The sequence below is a fragment of the Lathamus discolor genome, chromosome 2 (genome assembly GCF_037157495.1).
Source record: "Lathamus discolor isolate bLatDis1 chromosome 2, bLatDis1.hap1, whole genome shotgun sequence".
Taxonomy (NCBI): Eukaryota; Metazoa; Chordata; class Aves; order Psittaciformes; family Psittacidae; genus Lathamus; species Lathamus discolor.
The window spans coordinates 69,649,498-69,668,925 of record NC_088885.1 but is presented as its reverse complement, the minus strand read 5'-3'; the positions used below and the strand labels follow the sequence as shown (position 1 = coordinate 69,668,925).

At 40.6% G+C, this 19,428-nt stretch overlaps 1 protein-coding gene across 8 annotated transcripts in view; it reads left to right on the top strand.

The window, feature by feature from the left end:
• The window catches only part of HIVEP1 (HIVEP zinc finger 1), a 133,532-nt gene extending 115,904 nt beyond the window's left edge, over positions 1-17,628 (top strand). For 7 of the 8 annotated variants that reach the window (XM_065667345.1, XM_065667344.1, XM_065667346.1 and 4 more), the window contains 2 exons: positions 5,427-5,944; positions 8,814-10,549. In XM_065667345.1, coding sequence (XP_065523417.1) covers positions 5,427-5,944; positions 8,814-9,986 — 1,691 coding nt within the window. In that variant the 3' untranslated portion in view covers positions 9,987-10,549. Of the gene's footprint in view, positions 1-5,426; positions 5,945-8,813; positions 10,550-12,679; positions 12,779-17,087 lie in introns of those variants that run through there. The other variant, XR_010610049.1, reaches the window with a different exon arrangement.
• Positions 17,629-19,428: the final 1,800 nt, after the last annotated feature.

Below are 19,428 nucleotides of genomic sequence, written 5' to 3'. Positions count from 1 at the left end.
GGAATTTTATCCCAAATATTACTTTACCATTGGAAAGACCTAATTGTAAGTTTCAGATATGTATTTATATACATATAGAAAAAAAATCATTTTTGCAGTATTAAATCCTTCTAAAGATACAATGGTTTCAAGTTAATTAGCTGTATGTTACTTATAGTAGATCTTAAGTGAGTTTCCATGGCTCTTCATTAGCTTAATCATGACTCAGGCTGTGTTTTTACTGCACCTGTGTTTAAGGAGTGAAAAGAAATGCAAATCCTTGCAACAGTATCCTCCTTTTGCAGGTAGAGTGAAAGGCTGGTTCTGTACAGCTTACAACAATTTGAATGTTTTTAATTTTTTTTTTTTTTTTTTTTTAATATCAGTGTCTAGTCTTCAACTAGATGTACATTGGAGCATGCTGGAGCCGTACAACACAGCCTGGAAATAGACTACCTAGTGCTAGGGTTAATTTACAATATACATGTTACTCAGGAAGGCTTAGGTGTAAATAATCTTTTTAAACAGAAGTTACTCTTACTTTTTGGTTAGTTTGACTTTGTTATTTTCCATCCTCTTAGGAATGAAAATCAAAAGCCCACGTTTGTTTGGTTTGTTTTTTTTCTGGTTTCTGAATAGCACTGGCTATTACCAGTCTGAATTTAACCCAGTAGATGTCACTGTGAGTCCTGTTTGATGGTGATGAGCAGTGGACAGTAGCTGAAGCAAGACTGAAATCAGTCAAGCAAAGCTTATGAACAGACATAGAAAGACAGCAAGTTTGGATATAGATGCTAGTGCTGTTTCACAGTACTTAAAACATGTTTTACCCTTTTTAAAATCTGATTGAATGGTTACAGGACCAATACAATGGGAGAAAAGCAAGTCTAAGCTTGTAATTGTTTAGAAAAATAGTGTGCATTGATGACATACAGACCTTACTTTCAAGTTTATGATAATACAGTGACATACTAAAAAATATTTCTGCCTTTATTGCCATGGTAGGGTTTTTTTTTTTCCTTGAGTTTGATGGAGAATATATAACATAGAACAGATGCTTTATTTTAAAATGCTTTTATGTAGATATTAATCCACAGCTGAAGATACTTCCACAATTTGAGATGATAAATGCTGCTTTGTATTACTGAGATGCTAAAAGCCAGCAAATTTAAATTTAGACTGGAATAGATAGTGAACAGACCGACAGATGCTCAGTAAGCTATGTCTTTATCTGTATAAGCAGAGCTAATAGCAATCCTATAGTTATCTACGTGACTGTCCATTTGCTTTGGAATGTGTAAAACTTCAGCAGTCTGGACTTACATTTTCAGGTCTTTCAGGCCTTCCTGCCAATGCAAGAACAAAAATAAACATTTTTCTCTTTGCATGAACAATCTACCTAACCGTGATTAAGTTATAACCAAATACTTCTAAGTTATAAGCTGTTGAACTTTATCACTGGAGTTGATGCAGAAATTGCAAAGTCTGTAGCAGGGCCTGATAAGTCAGGTCATGTGATGTACTAATTGGTGATAATATCACAATTAAAAATACAAGCTGCAAGCTGAGATTCTGATGGAACTTTCTTTTAGTACTTTGCAGTATGGTGATAATGAGATGGCCATTGTTAAAACCATGTACAGTAAAGGACTCCAATAGGAAAAACTTTTAAAACAAAGTACTTTTTTGTTTTAAAAACTTCTAAAACAAAGTACAAGGAGACCTATTTTAGTTACCTAATTCATAGCAGCATAACTGGAAAAAGCAGTGGGTGGACTTATCAGCCCTACATGTTTCACTAATGGACATATTAGGATGCTGATAAATCCAACTAATGCTGTTGTGCTAAGGAACTTGGAGCTTTTTCTTTCTCACTTCAGGGTAAAATGTCAGTACTCCAAGAGCTTAGCCAACAAGCTTATCAATACCAGAACCGCAGTATGGAGCTGATTAATTGAGGACTGACAACAAAATAAATGAAAGGACTAAGATGATTTTTGCCTATGATTTGTATACACTTACTTCAATATACTGGATTAAAACCTCAGTTATTTTATTAAGTATAATTACAGCAGGCAAGCAAGCAAAATCTCCAACCAAAAGTTGTGTCCATGTTTCTGTTACACCTTTATTTCTAGCTGTTCCTAATTTTTGCAGAGTTCAGTTCTGTAGCCAAAAGTTCCACTTTCTCCTATGAAGTCCAAGAAGAAGAAACAGTCTTTCTAAGGGTTTAAAAGAAAAAATTGCAGGAGTTGACAAGACGATGAGAGAGAGACATTCCCTACTCTTCCAAAAACACTGTTTATAAAAAATTGAGGCAGTCTTGAGCAGTCTTTCTGTTAAAATGGTGAGAGTTACAAATTTGAAAGAGAAGTAGCTTTCATAAGCCTTCACTTAATAGTGTGAAACCTTTTTCCCTGTTTTAAGAAAAAAAAAAAACACTGTGAACTTTCATGCCAAAAGCAATTTCCCCATATGCTAATGGTCTTTAAATTTATAACACATCCTTCATTCTAAAATATTCCACACTGCTTTACAACCTCGTACAAAGTTAAACACAGAAGTAATTTTGTTCCCTTTGGAAACTGAGTCAGTTCTAGTTATATATATATCAGCTACATAAGCATATGGTTATAATTGTGCATATTTTAAGATAGGAATCAAAGAATTAATTTTTTCCCAATTAAAACTGCCAAGGAACTTTAGCAGGCAGTGTACAATTACCAGAATCGATCAGGGCCAATGCTACTTGGTTAACAAGACAGTGCTTGGAAAAGAGTCTTTCACCGCAAGGAGTGATCCTACCCTTAGCTCAATGCCTCATATGGAGAAGACCTCATGACCTGCCTGGGTCTTCCACCACTTGAAACTCCAGCATCAGGTCCTTTGCAGCTCCACTGATTTATAGCAATGCTTAACAGCATCACTAATCACTAAAGCTTAGGCACCTCGTGTCAGCAAATGTGCACACAGGTATAAATCGAGAGCAGAGTGTTCCTTTGTGCATTGCCTGAGCAAGCTAGTCAGGAATGTGTTTTTCTCATCTGATGCTTCAAAGCAGTGTGGGAGTAAGGGAACCACAATGATTGCTGTCACCTCGCCTACACTGCAGGCTCTGGCTACAGGTAACTAACCACACTTAAATAGAAGCTGGCAAATGCACAAAGGGTGGAGGTAAACAGGGAAACAATAGAGGGAAATGATATCCCACCGAGTTCTGCATGTAAGGAATTTGTGTCCCACACACAGTTCCCCTTTTCCTTTCCAAGGTTTTATATTAGAAAGCCAAGATGTATGCAGAAGATTTCTACATAAGCAGCATTTGCTAGTAAATCATGTAGCAGTTTAAATGTTGGTTTGAAAAAGGAGTTTCTTATTATAAACTAGAGCATTGTTTGATCTTATGTTTTCCTTGCTTTACAAATGTTGCAAGTCAATCTAATAATTTCAGGTAGTTTCTCTTGCCAGTGGAGACAGTCACTCGTGATTGACATCAACTTTCACACAAAATGTGATTCATGTAGAGAGAGGGAGAAAAAAGAAAAGCAAGTAGGATTTCCCAGGGAATAGTTATGTGATGTTGGTAAAGAAGCCAAAGAGAGTCCAGACTGAATCTAAGACTTTGCAATGCCCTGTGCATTGTTTAAAGAGTTGCAGTATGCATAGGTCATCCTCTAGATGTTACACATGGAGAAGTCTTCAAGACCTGTTGCAGAACCGTCAAGGGAAATTATTTCCATTCAGAAATCAAACATATCTAGAGGTCCTAATGTTTTAGATGTGTTTGCTTTGCAAATTAATGATGAAGAAGCACTGTTTGTGTGAAGAGAGAAATGACTTAAGTATAGAGAAAAAAACATTGAAAACTCCATGTGGCTTTGTTAGTAATATTTCTAACAATCCTACTACCATTTTGTTTTAATGGAGCTTACTGAATTAATTTTTCCACCGAAATGCATATTTGTTTCTGAACAGCTTTATCTGTAGATGGGAATTATAAATGAAGAATAGTTAAAACTCTAAAACATACTATTGTTAGCATTGTTGCAATGACCTGGAGGATTTGGGGTGTTTTTAATAATATTTCCGTTTCATGCCTGCTGTAGTAAATGGAGAAATTCTGTGGTTTCTGTATTAAGTTAATGTACAAATTATTTTATAGTCAAAGAGGGGCAAAGTCATTATAGAGGGATTTTTTTTTTCCAGTAACTGTTAGTCTCATTCCTAATTACATTGCTCATTTGAAACCATAAAGGCTTATAATGGAGGGTAGCTTATGGAGAGGTAGCTCAATTAAACCCATTTATTTTACCTGGAGTTCAAGATGCTTATTTGGTTTCTGTCACATAGCAGCCGAAGGCATTGGTAGTAAATTCGGATTCTTTTAAGGGTCTGGGTCTGGGTTTGATTTTTTTTTTCAGAATTGTTCATGTTGATGGTAAGTTGCTGTGTAGATTTCCCTAGAACAGGATCCCTGAGATTTTAACTAACCAGCCATCATTGCTTTTGCAGAGCCAAATGATTTTTATGCTGATAATTTTTTTGGACAGCTCAGCAGACAGACCTTTAATCGAATATAAAATATTAGTGCATTCGAAGCATTTTGTCTTTTAGAAAATATGATCCAAGACAGTCTGGCTTGGAGTCAGATACAGCAGATGGGATTTTCTGTCTCTTTACTAAGGATGAGTTTTTCTTTCCAAGTTGTGATATAAAAGAAGGTGAGAAGCTGCAGTAGAGCTATATTTTATAGAGAAATTTACCACTAGACAGCAGTTTGACTTTATGACTTGAAATCAGGAGGGCTTCTTCATGTGAGCATGTGCTCATATGAGCAGTTTCATGCATAGGTAAGTTTCGAAAAGATGAGGGCCTCCCAGGATATCTTGGGTGACTTGTTAATAAACCTTTCAAAACATTAGCAAAGTGAAGAAATCTGGTGAGGTCTAATTTTGGTCTCTTTTGCCTGTTAAGGAGACAGATTCCTGACTAACAGCCCCCAGTCTTTCTGTTCGCATCCTTCAAAAACCTTTGCAGCAGTGATTTATATTAGGTACATGGACACCCACTTATGAGTCAGAACCATCTAGAGAATATCCCACCGCTAAGGTTGGCAGACCAGCTTCGTATGTCATCACTGGGAAGTTAATGAACTGGGAATCTGCTCACTTCTCCCCAGGTGAAAGAGTGAAGGATGACTTGCAGCAAATGGTTGTAAATGGCTTAAAAGCAAACAGCCGGATCTAGAAGGTTAAAAACAACATGGATGTACACTGGCAAATAAGACCAAAAATGAAAATTTTCCTGTTGTTTTGATGGAATGGGAACTGACTGAAAAAAATGCATGTTCCATGTCTTATTTTGGTGTTTCTAATTACTCCCTCCCACCTCCTTCCCAACCTATCCAGGACCTTCATTGGCTTACCTTCTAATTCCCACTTTTGCAGGTGAGAAGCAACGGTTTGGCTATGACCGGTCAGGATATGATGTGGAAGAGTCTGATGGTGCTGATGAAGATGAAAATGACAATGAAGATGATGATGAAGATAGCCAGGCTGAGTCAGTCCTATCCACAACCCCCTCGGTGACAGCCAGCCCCCAGCATCACCCCTCTCGACATGGCCTGCAGGATGCTGGCAGCACAGATGAAGACATCAGACTTCCAGACTGTTTTGCTGGGGTTCACACAGACTCTATGGATGGTCTGCCAAAAGCATTGCTCACAAAGATGACGGTCCTTAGTACGGCGCAGTCAGTTAGCAGGACCTCCAGGTCACCAGCAGAATTCACCCATCAGGAAGCACATGAGGATAAAGCCCAGGAGAGAGGAGTGGCGCCCTGCAGTACTAGTGCAGCACTGGCAGACATCACTCCTACATCTCCAGGTCGCCAGATGTCTGTGGATTACCCAGATCCAGAAACAGCCTTGGGCCACTCCTTAATATCAACTGCAGCTCTTACAAAGGTAGGAGTGTCTGATTCTGGGGAAAGAGCAGGATTTTAAATCCTCCTTTTAAAGATATTTTGGGAGATTTTTCAAATATCAAAATGTTTGGCTTCCCCTTTATTCTTAGAGTTGGCTGATGAGTCTTTAAGAAGCATTGAAAGTAATCAAAGCACAGATGTGTAGGACTTTGGAAGCAACAATGTTGTAGGAGCACTGCTTTTCAAATTCTTTATTTTGATTGCATTCTCCCTGAAAGGATTAATTGTATACAGTCATTTCAGCTGAAATTTGGAGCTGGTAGATTGTCTTACAAATAAGGGCTATAACAGATACTTGGAATGAACATACGGTGGTGAAGTTTTCAGAGTAAAGTGGTAGAATTCAAAAGTCATTTCACTCTGAAATATGAAGATAGAATCATATGTAATTCTCGAGGGAAATTAGTTTAGTCCCAAGGGAAATTAGTTTAGTCACAAGGGGTTTTGCTTTGTCACCATAAAAAAATTGTGCAGTTGTTTATCTCTCCTCCAAATATGCTTAGTAGCAGAACTAGAAGGAGCACCAGATGTTCAAGGAGATTGTCCTTGCACAATAACAAAAGGAGAGGGAAGCTCAGAACTGAGACCTGAGCTCTGTTTTTTCTCCAAGCTGAAAGAACATTTTAATCAGAAAAAGATCAATTTTGCCCCTGCCCATGATAGACACACAGCTCTTCAGAGCAGTGTGCAGAAGGATGAGGTCAGACTGTATGCAAGGCTGCAGGGGGGCATTCAGTAATTTTCGTGACTGTTGTCTTTAAAGCTCTGCTGAGGAAATCACACAGGAACACTTGCAGGTGTTAAGCCTTTAACAGTATTTCAATGCAATATGTTGCTGGGCTGTAATGGGGATGGTACAAGTCACATACCTGACTGACCCTAAGGATAAAGTTTTGATTTCTTACTGCAGAACATGAAGGTACTAGAGCTATACAGAGTAATGCTCAGATAAATACGAGGCAAAGTGTAGTTTAAATGTAATTTAAATAAAGAAGAAATTACTGCCTTATCTGTGATGAATGCAGTATTTACAAATAGTATATGCATACAGTTACAGAAAACTAAGCAGCAAGAAATTTTCAAAAGCATAAACAGTAAGTAAAAATTTCATTCTGGTTTAAATACTTACTGGCTTCTTTCTTCCTTAAAAATCTGTATTCCTGGATTTCTTTCTTACAACATTTGAGATAGTGAACTGTTGACAAGAAGAAACAGTAAAAACGATTGCTGTATGTCATTGTTCGGCACTGGTTCGTTCTTCCTCGTAGAACCATGAGTCCATGTGGTAAATGTAAATCGGAGCAGTTTTGTAGTATGGCAGAGAATAAAATGAATGATCTCTGATCACGGTATATACCTGCCACAAAAGGGATAGGATCTTAATATTTGGATTTGGGGGTTCAGTTGTTGCCAGTAGATACCAGCAAAGACATTTGACTGAGTATACTCCCTCATCGAACAGAACCTCTGAAGCCTCAAGAAAATATTCACACAATTAACAATGTTGAAAGGCCTTCATTAATATAGCTCTAATAATTGTCTATATCAATATACTGAGGGAAAGAAAAAAAAAAAAAAAAAAGGCTTGTAAGTAATACAAGGCAGTAATTCCTCTCCAGACTACCACCTACTTTCCCAGATCAAAAGAAGTGGCAGCCGTGTGTCTGATGGCTCGTCTACAGTCTGTTTCTATTGTGAATGGTTGTGGATCCCACTTCTTGCAATCAGGACAAGGGTCGAGACAGCTCAGGAAGGCTGTTGTATGTTCCTTCAAAAGCATCCATACCAGTTTATCAGGATTTCTTGTGAGGTGTTAGACAGGACTTAATTCTAAGAAAGATGCTGGCTTCCTTCTCACACCCATCTTCCCATTTAGACTGGTTGGCACTGCATAGTCAGTAAATCATATTCTACTTCAACCTATATATTTCATACCAGCAGTTTTCAAAGGCATTACTGCTCATGGTTTTTGGTTGTTTTTTTTTTTTTTTTGCCTGCCTGCTCTAGAGATTTCTTGAGAGTTTAGTCAAAATCACAGAATTAGCATTTAGGACTATATAAATAAGCAAGATTGCATCACTCTATGTGTTGTGAATGTGCCTAAAACTAAAAGATACTGAGAGACTGCAATAGCAATTTAAGACTTATTGGTTTAGGAGTTTTTAGGAAGGGAGTTGCCAGCCTTGGTCTTTCATGTAGGCTATATGAGAAGAAAAAGGAGCATATAAATATGATTGTTAGTCCAGGTGTGTGCATCAAGCCATGGTGAGCTGAGGCAGCAGTAGGATGTGGGTCCCACATCTCACTTCAGTATCAGCCTGTCATGTCTGCCTCTGCAGGCACTGTAGTTGTCATCCATCTCTTGTCATTATATATTGCCCATCTTCCATGTCAGAAGAACCTACAGACAGATGTGCCATGGTCCTGCCTCTGCTTGCTGGAGGCTGTAATGCCTCCAGGAGAGGAACCCAGTGCATCAGAAATGCCAGCTTAACGCTTCTTGCCTGAGGTGATTTCCACAGAAAACAGTTCTCCAAAGCCTTCTCACTCCTTAAAAAAACACATACAAAGAATGTGCAGCAATGTTTTCAAGTACTAGTGTTCAAGAGAAATTAGCCTCTCCTAATTAGGAGAGGAAAATTCAATTAGTGGGTGAGGAAGGAGTTGGAAAAAGAAAGGAAGGAAATTAGTTCATTGTTCAAGCTGGGCAGTATATATTGTGAACCAGCTTGTTGTTGTTTTTTCTTATAAGGGAGTGTGGGAAGCACTCGGCAGCTACCTTGTGTTTTCATTTCACTCGAGGATAGCGGTGGCCACCGCACTAACCTGCCTGTGTTGTTCTCTCCCAGAGCACGCCCTCCATCACCTCTCCCTCCTCGCCAGTGGACCACGGTATGCAAACAGCACCATTGCCCTACACTGAAATCCCAGAGGAGAAGTTGGCTGGGTGCCTGCAGCCCACTGCCGAGCGGAGGGCTCCCCAGACTCACCTCTTCAGCCATCTCCCCCTGCACTCGCAGCGGCAAGTCAAGGCTCCCTGTGGGACGGTACCAGTTGGGGGGATTCAGGTGGTCCCTGCCGGCCTGGCCACCTACTCCACCTTTGTTCCCATCCAGGCAGGGCCAGTTCAGCTCACTATCCCTGCTGTTAGTGTGATTCACAGAACTACCAGCGCCCTCGGTGAGACGGGTGGCGTAACCGCCAGTGCCACTGCGAATCCCGTGGGAGTTGCCGAGGTGAACAGCGTGGTGCCGTGTATTCCCATCGGCCAGGTGAGCCTGCCGGGCATCCAGGGTCTCGGCACGCCCAGCCTGCAGCCTCTGCCCCCACTGGGCATGGAGACAGTGAACATCTTGGGCCTGGCTAACACAAACATCACCCCGCAAATGCGCCCTTCAGGAATCACCCTGAATGCCGTGGGCCTCCAGGTTTTGACTGCTGGTGCTGCTCCGCAGGGCAACCCCAGCCCACAGGCCCACATTCCTGGCTTGCAGATACTGAACATTGCCCTGCCAACCCTCATCCCCTCCGTCAGCCCCGTAGGCACTGAGGGGCAGGGAGCCTGCGAGGTGCCTGCCACAGGCAGCAAAGTCTGCAAGGCCCAGCTGGAGCCGGCTCCTGTCAGCTTCCCTGCGTCTGAGGTTAGCCAGGCTGGCAGGGATGCTTCTCCTCAGGCAGCAGCCGGTGGCCAGCAGTACGGGGGGAAGAGCCATCCCGAGCCCACCCCGCTCACCAACAGCAAGCGACCCAATGGTGCAAGGAAAGCAGATCCTGAAAAGACTGACCTCACGAATCCCGCCAAGCCAAAGCGCGACGTCCCGTCCCTGCAGGTGAAGAGGGCTGCCCCGGCAGAGCCCCGCTCCAAGGCGAATCCCGACGCATTAACCAAGTCCCCAGTCCACCGAACTGTGTCCCCGGACCGACAGGTACACAGGCCAGCTGCCTTACCCCGGCGGCAAAACATGGTGCAGTTTAGCGATGGCAGCAGTGACGATGAGGATAGACTTGTGATAGCAACCTAGTTTTTGATTTTCATTGTGTTTTTATTTTGGGGTTTTTATTTTAATAACACTTACACTTTGCAAACCTTCCTTTCCTTAAAGCACATTTTTCTGACACAAACTCATTACTAATCTTCGTGCAATCATGAACTCTTGACCAATAATTGTTGTTTCTTGTCAGCTCCAGCCATTTTTGTACATGTTGTATAGACAATTGTGCCTTTTTGGAGTTTTATGTTTAGAAACCTGTACAGATTGTTGAATATATATATATATAATATATATATATAAAATATGTATATTAAAACCAGGTAGTTGCTTGTGTTCAGTAAGTAAACATCCTATGTCAGATAAATAAAGGATTAAATTATATGTTGCACTGTTAAATGTAAATTTTTATGGCTGTGGGACAAAGTTTCTGTGTACAGATCTAGTATGTAAAACTCCATATTTATTGTATCCATATTAGTCTTGGAAAAGGGTCTGTCCATCTTTCTTGTGTAAGACAGTAGCTTTACACTTAAAAGAGAAATACAGTATCTGTGTTATGAAATATTACAGTAAAATTTTGTTTACTGACTTTACCATTGTTTATGTTGTGCCTTCTTGATGCAGCCTGGTAGTTGGAGAGGCGCTTCATTCATTCCTTTTAGTACACTCCCAGCTGCGTCCAGCTTGAAAGGATCTGGTGGTGGTGTGTACCCCCATGGTTTCACCTGCCACGAGAGACACAGTATGCTCTTCAGGATTACTTGGAGCAAAACCTTCCATTCCAAAACATCTGGTGATGGCAAAGTGGGGAGGGAATCCTTCAGCTTTTAGCAGAGCAAGCATCCATCCACCTTGTGTTTTTTAACACTTCCTAGCTAAAATTTCAAGACTATTTGAGGGAAAATAGCAAAAGGGTCAAGATGAAATATTTTTTATTTGTAATCTTGAACTATAAAACCACTTTTTATTGATATTATTGTTACGCAAGAAAGGAACAATTCTTTGTGTGTTCTTAATTGCAAAATAGGCCATACAGTTGGTGAAAATGCCACTGCTGTAATGAGGATTTGGCATTACTGAGTACTGTCAACTTCTTATGAGACTGCATTTCAGGTGATCCTCATTTACAAATAGACAAAGCTGATTTCTCCCTAAATATGGCTTTGTCTTATTCATGCAGAGGGGGGAAAAGGGGCTAGAGGTTTTACATATACAATGAATGTGCTCTTATGTCAACAGACTTGTCATTATGGGCATACAAGATATGGATAGATTCCAAAATAATGAAATTTAATAAAATTCTGTTTGCACGTAGTGAAAACAATTTAGAGGTGTTCAACTACTGCACGAGGCAATTCTCATAAGTCACAGGGCTACACATTCCTGAAAGTTCCAAACCTAACTGGGATTTGTGCTGAAATTTTTAAATAGAGTTGGTTTTCTGCTGTGTCCTTATATCACATTCTCATGGAAGTTTGTAAAACCATTTTTACCACCAAATTCTAGTACAAATCTGGAAGATACAAACTTAAAAGCATGATCACCTTTATGGAAGTAGCAAGGTTGAGTGCATACAAAACAGCTGGAAGGGTAGGAAGCAGGTCTTAGAGGAAAAAAAAAAAATCAGGAGTGAACCTGAATGTGAGCCGGGCTGCTCTTTTCACAGATTATCTCCTGTACCCAGCTCAGAGAAGTAATTCATACCTTGTACTGCTCGTATTCAGGAACAGCACTATCCTGGATCCATTTTTAACTTTACATTGGCTTTTGTACTATACTCGCATTGTACTCATTACATTATTCCATTACAGTGTTGTAAAACTGTAGGCGATATTGAATGAGCTTTATTAACTTTCAGAGAGAGCACTTCAGTACAGAGAAAATCATTTATATTACTGTGATTATCAGCCAGTTGTACTAATCCAGCAATTAGAAACACACGTACTAGAAAGGAGAAATTACTCTCGTCTCAGACATGAATGTTGGTGTAATTCCTTACTGTGCAGAGCCTCACTGAGGGCACAAGCACCTGAACCACGAAGCACTCTCAGCTCGCTTTGAACTTAGTGAGGGTTAAGAGTACTTGGCACCCCACAGCATTGGACTTCAAGTGTCTTATGTGCAACCACTGTGTAAAATGTCACTGTGCATTTGTATGTTCTTTTTATAAACATGTAGTGATGTCAACGTGTCATACATCGTTAACAAACTTGAATTTACCTGAACCAGCCAAGGTTAAAACAACTACATTGCTGCCTTACATATGCTCTGAAACTTTTGCTAGCATAATCAGGTGATGGTTTCTAGTTAATCAACTCAAGAAACTTTGCATCAGTTTTAGCTTCTTTAAAATGGACACTTACACTTGCCTGTAAACTAGAACAATGCTTATTAATTTGAGTATAAGATGACTGGATTAAGTAGGTTTACAGCAATGTAAAACTCTCTCCAAAATTTTGAATGCCATCACAAGTTATTACCATTTTTCTGAATTTTATAAGGAAGAAGTAGGTAAGAAATTGCTCTTCCACATTCCCCAAGGTCCTGATTTTGCTAACCATTTAGAAAGTCCAGTGATTTACTGTATACACATCTGAAACCTTTACTTGACTAGCAATTTGTGGTGTGCTCATGTTCTAAGGATTAGTTCCAGGAAGTCACTAATTTAACAAAGTTCAATCTAGTGAATCAGGTAATCTTTATGTGTCTCTTTTCTATTGTAGGTGTTTTGAAGACAAGGTCAAGAAATGAAAGCAGTATCTTGAAGAATAACAAGACAACAGATATACCATAAAGAGGAATGTTAAGGCGTGTGTCATTTGGTAAGTTAATAGCAGAACAATAGGCAGGACCAAGAGAATAGGTACTTACCGATAGTGAGCAGTCATCATACTTAGCCAGGCACAGCAGATGAGCCATGTTTGAAGCTGGATGTCCACTAACAACAAAAAGATTAGTGGGTAGTTGCAGATACATCTAACCTTGTTCAGATGGAGTTGGGAGGAAAACACACTTTTCTAGAAGATAGGTGTTTGTGGTCCTGAACATTATATTGTTTCCCTTCCCTCTAGCATGTTTCCAAATGGATGTTCCTTGAGGTGCTTCAAACCTTGTGCAACAGGGAAAAAAATAAACTAGCAGTATGACCACAACTGAAAGGTTAAACCCCATACCTCTTCTCTGTTAGTGTCTAGCAGTTCGTCTTAATCATGTGTGTAACCAACATCTATTCTGTAAGTCAGCATACATGGATGTCCTGCATCAGCACAAGCCTGTGACCAGTGTTAGCAGTTACATTTTCATTCTGAATTAATTCATTTTAAATTGGTTTGTATCATTATTCTCTGGTCCAGTCATTAGTGACTGGGAAATGGCACTCCCATTGCCACAAGGATCCTTCTGTTCAAGTCAGTAGATTGGATCTCAGAGAATTTGCCAGTTCAGGATTAGGCTGCTCTTCAGATGGTATAAATTATCATAGTTGAATTGGAGTAAATAGCACTGGGGCAGTTTACTCAGGGATCAATTTTTAACGACTGTCAGACACCCTCTGGCAAATCCAGCACAGCTGTTTAAACATTAAAAGGCCAGAGCAAGTGTTGCTCCTCAGTGCATGCAGGCACAGTCTGGCATCTTCACGCAGCCTATTCTTACTGAGAGGGTGCAAGCAGGTGCAAGCTAAAGGCTGCATGCAAATACAGTAAGGACATGGCACTGAGCTTCTGTGAGACCCATGCAAATGCTTCCCTGGTAGCTGACAAAAGCCCTCACTAGAAAAAGAATCGACCAGTAGCCTGAAGTTTTTCAACTCAGACCTTGATTGATTTCTCATTGCAATATGTGATTTCTCATTGCAGTATGTGATATTTGCTGGTGATGCAGGTATCTGATATTGAAGGTGGCGTATTTTCCTGCTGTCTTTATAACAATATTGGGTTTGGAATATAGACTCATTAAATGTGCCTACATTCCCCACTTGGGCTTTAATAAGCTACAGCATGACCTACCTGTCACTTCCGAGGACAAGACCTAAACCAGAAACAGCCTCTTTTGCAGTTACTGGCCTCAGATCTGTAGCATTACATCCCCAGATGCAACTCCCAGCTTGTGAGCCAGAGCTGAAATAAAGCAAACTTAGTAGGTTCAGAGACAGCCTGCATTGATTACTGCTGCTGTTCACGTGTTTGCTCCTTTCACTTCTCAAGTAAGTTGCTGTAGCTTCAGATTTCTGTAAGTTATGCCCTGAGGCTAGAGCAGCCCACAGTTGGTCCACATCAGCCAGTCCCCTTCCAGAATGTCTGACAATGCTGGTTTGCACACTAGCAAATTCAAATGCACATTGCATGTGTTTCATCTCAGACAATGTACTTGGGCTGAGCACAGTCTGGCCCACCCCGAAACCAAAGATATACCATAAAACAAAGACATACCATGCTTTACACTTAGCTAAACATTCTGTATGGGTTCTTAATGAACAGATTTATCTTGCCTTGAATGTACTGACATGTATGTTAAACAGAATATAAAATGAATTTTGACACTGTACAGCTTATTCCAGAAGTCCTCATTTTTTGCAAGATAATCCTCACTAAGGTTTTATAAACACTTTAAACCTGTAAACTGCCTTTCAAATGTGTTTAGCATGGGGATGGTTTCATCAAAGTCAAATAAAAAATGCTCAGTTTCAGCATGAGCGACTTGCAAAAGCTGGGGAAACCAATCAATCTACAAGTAAGAGTGCTTCTCAAGATAGCCTTCAGGTGATTTATCTGACGTGTCACTGCTTTAGTTGCTTCTGAAAGATCCTCTAAGACCAGTTACATCTCGTAGCAAGGAGTCCTTATCTTTCATGGCTTATAATACAAGCAATAGGTGTCATCCGTCTTGGGTGACTGTCATGGTCAGTCCCTGGTTGTAAATCTTAAATTATTAATGTAATCAAAAAACATGGCTAGAATTGTCTTTCCGTGTCTTGAGGAATTTTCTTTTGCTTTTAAGGGTCTCAGCACCTACAGAGGGCCACTTTTAATCATACCTAAAATACCAGAGACTTACACTACGTATAAACCATTTATGTCTTACATCTTTGAGGATGAGATCAGTGCCTTAGATCTGTAAACTGGGTTGCTAACTATTGCTGGCTTAGGATAAAAACAAGCTACTTTAAAATACTTCAAATTGATTATTAGGTAATTTTATGTGGAATGTCCATGGGTGGATGAGCAAACAGCAACAAGGATGTAACAGCATGTAATTAATTGATGTTCATGTTTTGTTCCAGAAATGCTGAATCAAAACCAAAAATATCTTAATGGCAAAGGCATTGCTGGTGTTACGTTCATCTCTCCACTTCTCCTCTCTATACTGGCCAAACTACTCAAAACGTTAGGAGATGGCTGGTGATTTTCAGATATTCCATGTGAGATCCAAGGAAACCATGCTGGCTGAAAAATGGCAAAGTTTTACATTCCTACTGTTCAGTCATAGAAACAAAACTTGTCCTAAGATGAATCAATTATCTAGGCATGCTTAGTTTTCTTTGGTAATAGTAGGCTTGTTTTCCCCAGTAAGGTCAAATGTTAAAGCCTGTTTGGTTTTGTGGCTGTACTCCTTAGTGTATTTGAAATGCATGAGGCATTTGTGCTGGAAACAGGCCAGCTGAAGGCTGTTTATGAAGTCAAATACCCCTAGCATTTCCTCGTTTTGTTAAGTTAATGCAGTTACAGCATCCCTTTGGGCTTCAGAAGTTCCATTTGCAGGTCATTCAGGTCTAAAGTGCTTTCGTGTTGGTCCCTAAATACCTTACAGTTGGATTCCTCCTGCGAAACAAAACGTTCGACATAAGTTACAGTTGCATCTCTCATGCAGCAGCTCTCCAGTAAAATCATTGACCTTTAAGAGTCACTCCTGACTCCATCAGCTCGCTGCTCCAGATGCAGCCATGGCAGTGGGTTCCCAGCCCACTTGTTTGCACAGGGCTTGTCCCCATCGCAGCAGCAGCAGCCTGCTTTTCTGAGGGGCTTTTGCTGGGATGACTGGGGCAGCAGTGATCACTGGACATGCACGTGCAGTGAGGGACCAGCACAGGGGGAGCATCACCAGTATCGTCAATGCACATCCCAGGAGCACAGGGCCATGACACACCTGTAAGGATGTTCAGTGCTGACCTCATACAGATGCAGGTTTTGAAGGAGTTAGGCACCATCAATAGGACCTACCCAGACCTGAAGTGGCTAAGTTGAAAGCCACCATCTTGAGACTTCCCCCTTCCCATCCCATATGACCAAGGTATATCAAGTCAAAATAAACCTTTTGACAAAACAATGAATTTTAACATGACGCCAGAATTTCCTGTTTGAAGTGAGGGCTGCTACAGCTCCATTCTTATTAATACTCAGAAACTGCCTAGCTCTCCTCCACAGCAACTAGCAAGAAGGTAGTTTGTTTCTGTGAGGCTCTGCATGCCTCAGGCACACTGTGTGCAGAGAGATCATATCCTTTATACAATGCAATCACTAGGGCTTCATTCTGAAGCTGAGTGTCAGGAAAAGGAGATGGTGAGGTCTGCTTCTTATACGCCCAACCACAAATACTGCAGCCACTCAGCCCCCGGGGTGCAAGGAAGGATGCAGCCACCATCCTCTCGGGGGAAGCTGAAGTGCACTAGTGCTGCAACAGCTCTCTCCTCATCTGCAAGGGACTACGTAGCATGGAAGGTGTTTTAGCCTAGGCCAGATGCAGGCACTCACTGGGAGAAATGAAGCTGGGATACAAGAAAGAGAAATAAACTAGGCTGCAAGACAGAGCAAGCCAGAGAGGGCACCCTGTCATAACCGGGCTGTTAGGTTGTTTTGGCACAGGAAGGCAGCGCCACGTATTTCAGCCAGTGTCAGGTGTGTCCCTGGTTTACAAAAAGAGTTTAGGTGCCAGAACAGAAGCAAATGTTGAAACAGTGCCTTTTTGCAAAATAGAAGTAATGTTTTCATATGGACACCACTTAGTTTTGTGCCATCAACAAATCTAGTGGGTGGTTCAGAAACCATTTTTGGCACTTAGAGGTTTAAATTGTGTTTTTCTCTTCTTTGTTTATTCCCATACCTGTAATCATCTGTGACTCTTTCTTATTTACAGTGTTTCAGAGCGAAAGCTCACACACCTAATGCTGATTAATTCTGCTGGACTGGGTAACTGGCTCCCCTGTGGATATCCTGTTTTCCTGTGAATCATCGTTCCTCCTTGAGACATCCTCCAACTCAGATCAAAGACCCAAAGATATTAGATATGAAGACATCAGACAGCTCAAACAGATCAGAAAAGACACACACAAAGAAATGCATCCCATCTTCTCTCTGAAATTGGCATGGTGAACACAATCCTACACACTTATTATAATATGAACATTAGAAAGACCAAAAGAAGAACAAAGGAGAATTTTGAAATTTAGCTTACCCAGAATCTTCTACAAATTACCCTTTCTATGTATTTCCACTTTTGTACTCAGTTCTCCCTTGCAGTTGGAAACTCTTCAGGCTAGGTAGTCATCTGATGGAAAATGACATCCATAAGCTTCGGCAAGAGCTGCACGAACTGTGTCAGCAGAGGACTTGGTACTATCCATTTAAATATTGAGTCTTGTCTACAAACACACAAATTAAAGGAACATGAAAACACATGATCTGTTTTTTTCAAGTTCATGTAGTCTGTTGTGTTCTTGATGGTTTTATTCAATTTTCCATGGAGGTATATGAGCAACTGAAAAGATTCTCTGCCAGTGAAATGCCAAAACCGAAGGTCATGAGGTTAAACTAGATTATCTTCTCTCCTTGCAGTCTTTGAGTACAGCAGTTACCTGCTAAAGCAGTTAAAGTATTTATTTCAGCAGCTTTTGATCTTGAAGGTTGCACAAATAATTAGTCTTTTAAGATTCTGAACTTTTTTTTTTAATAGAATTTTAAACTCTCCTTTTAATGGATTCCTTTTAATCCATGTTTAAGAATAAGAGCCACGTTTGATCTAAGACAACACACAATGTGTTTGGGTAGTCAGAGACACCATTTTTGTGGGAGTGTTTGAACCATATATTGTATTTTTTCAAGAAGCTGTTCCTCCAGTCAGTAGAAAGAGCTGAAGGAAGGACCAAAGGACTGTCCTTTTTCTGTCACTTAGCTCATGTAAAAGGAAGATAAAATGTGCTGCTCTTACATCTTAGAGTGGGCTGTTTCAGGCTTTTAGTCCTAGACTTCTAACTCTTCTATTAGCCTTCTGCACTTGGAGATGAAAAAAATACTTTTAACCTTATGCACTGTAAACACTCATCTGAAGGCAATGCAGGAAAGAATATCCAGCAGGAATACACTCTGCAGATACTCAGCAAAATCATTAGATCTGCATATTCTTAATCAGTGAGGCTTTGGCAGAATTAAAGGTGGGGTTTTATTGAGACTACATTTTGTCTGAGTCCCTGGGTGGGGTTCAGCTGTTTATGTTTATTTTGAGGAAAAATGTCAGCAAAGTCTGATGCTGAGTTGTTCTCTGCCTCCAAAAAAACTCAGTGTGGGACTATCATGCAGCATGGTTGCGAAAGGCATCTGAACTGAGCCCAGAGTTTGCTCCTCACTGCAGGTTCCACAGCTGGGGCAGCCATCAGGGCTACTGAAACCATCAAAAGAAGATGGGATGACGTTTGAAGAAACAAGGACCAAATAACAGGAAAAAAATTGTCTTCTGTGTAGAGACAGAAACCTCATTGTCGATCCTGACAACAAATGGATAATCTTTTTGCTGTTCATAATCTGTGGTATTTCTGTTGTTTTCGTGACCTTACCCCTTTAATTTGACCCAATACACATGTAATCAGCAATGCACTGGCAATAACAACTGATAACATTGGTTTCCAACATTTGAGAGAAAGAGGAGGAGGCAATTGTTGGTCTAATTTCTAAGGCAGTCTTTAGGTGTCAGGTAGGCATGCCAGAGCATATGCTGGGCATGTAGAATATTATACCTGATTCTTCTCCTCTCCTAGATTCCCCCCTTCAGCTCATCCAGGACATTGGTGAGGGAGCTGAGGACTGCTGGCTTTTAAACCAGGTGCTAGCTAGTGCCTCAAAAGAGTTCAAAGTCCTACTCCATCTATTAGAGACTCTTTATTGAGCACATCCAGTGCTCTGTGTGTGTACAGTAATGCAATTTTGTCAGACCCATGCTGAAGTACTGACCAGACAAGCTGTCTGCATAATGATGGTGCCAAAGAGGGGGGAAATAGAGCTCGAGTTGGGTTTGTGCATGTCTCTTTAGGAATCATCTTGTGAGTTTCTGGACTGGCTTAAAAAAGGAGGTGTCTGAGAAGGGGTTGGTCTTGGTGCGTTGTACAGTGGGGTAGAATAGTTTTAAAATAATTGTTTAGGGCAGAAAATTAAGACGTAGCCTGGCCTCAGCGTTGTCACGAACAGATTTATTTATTTATTTATTT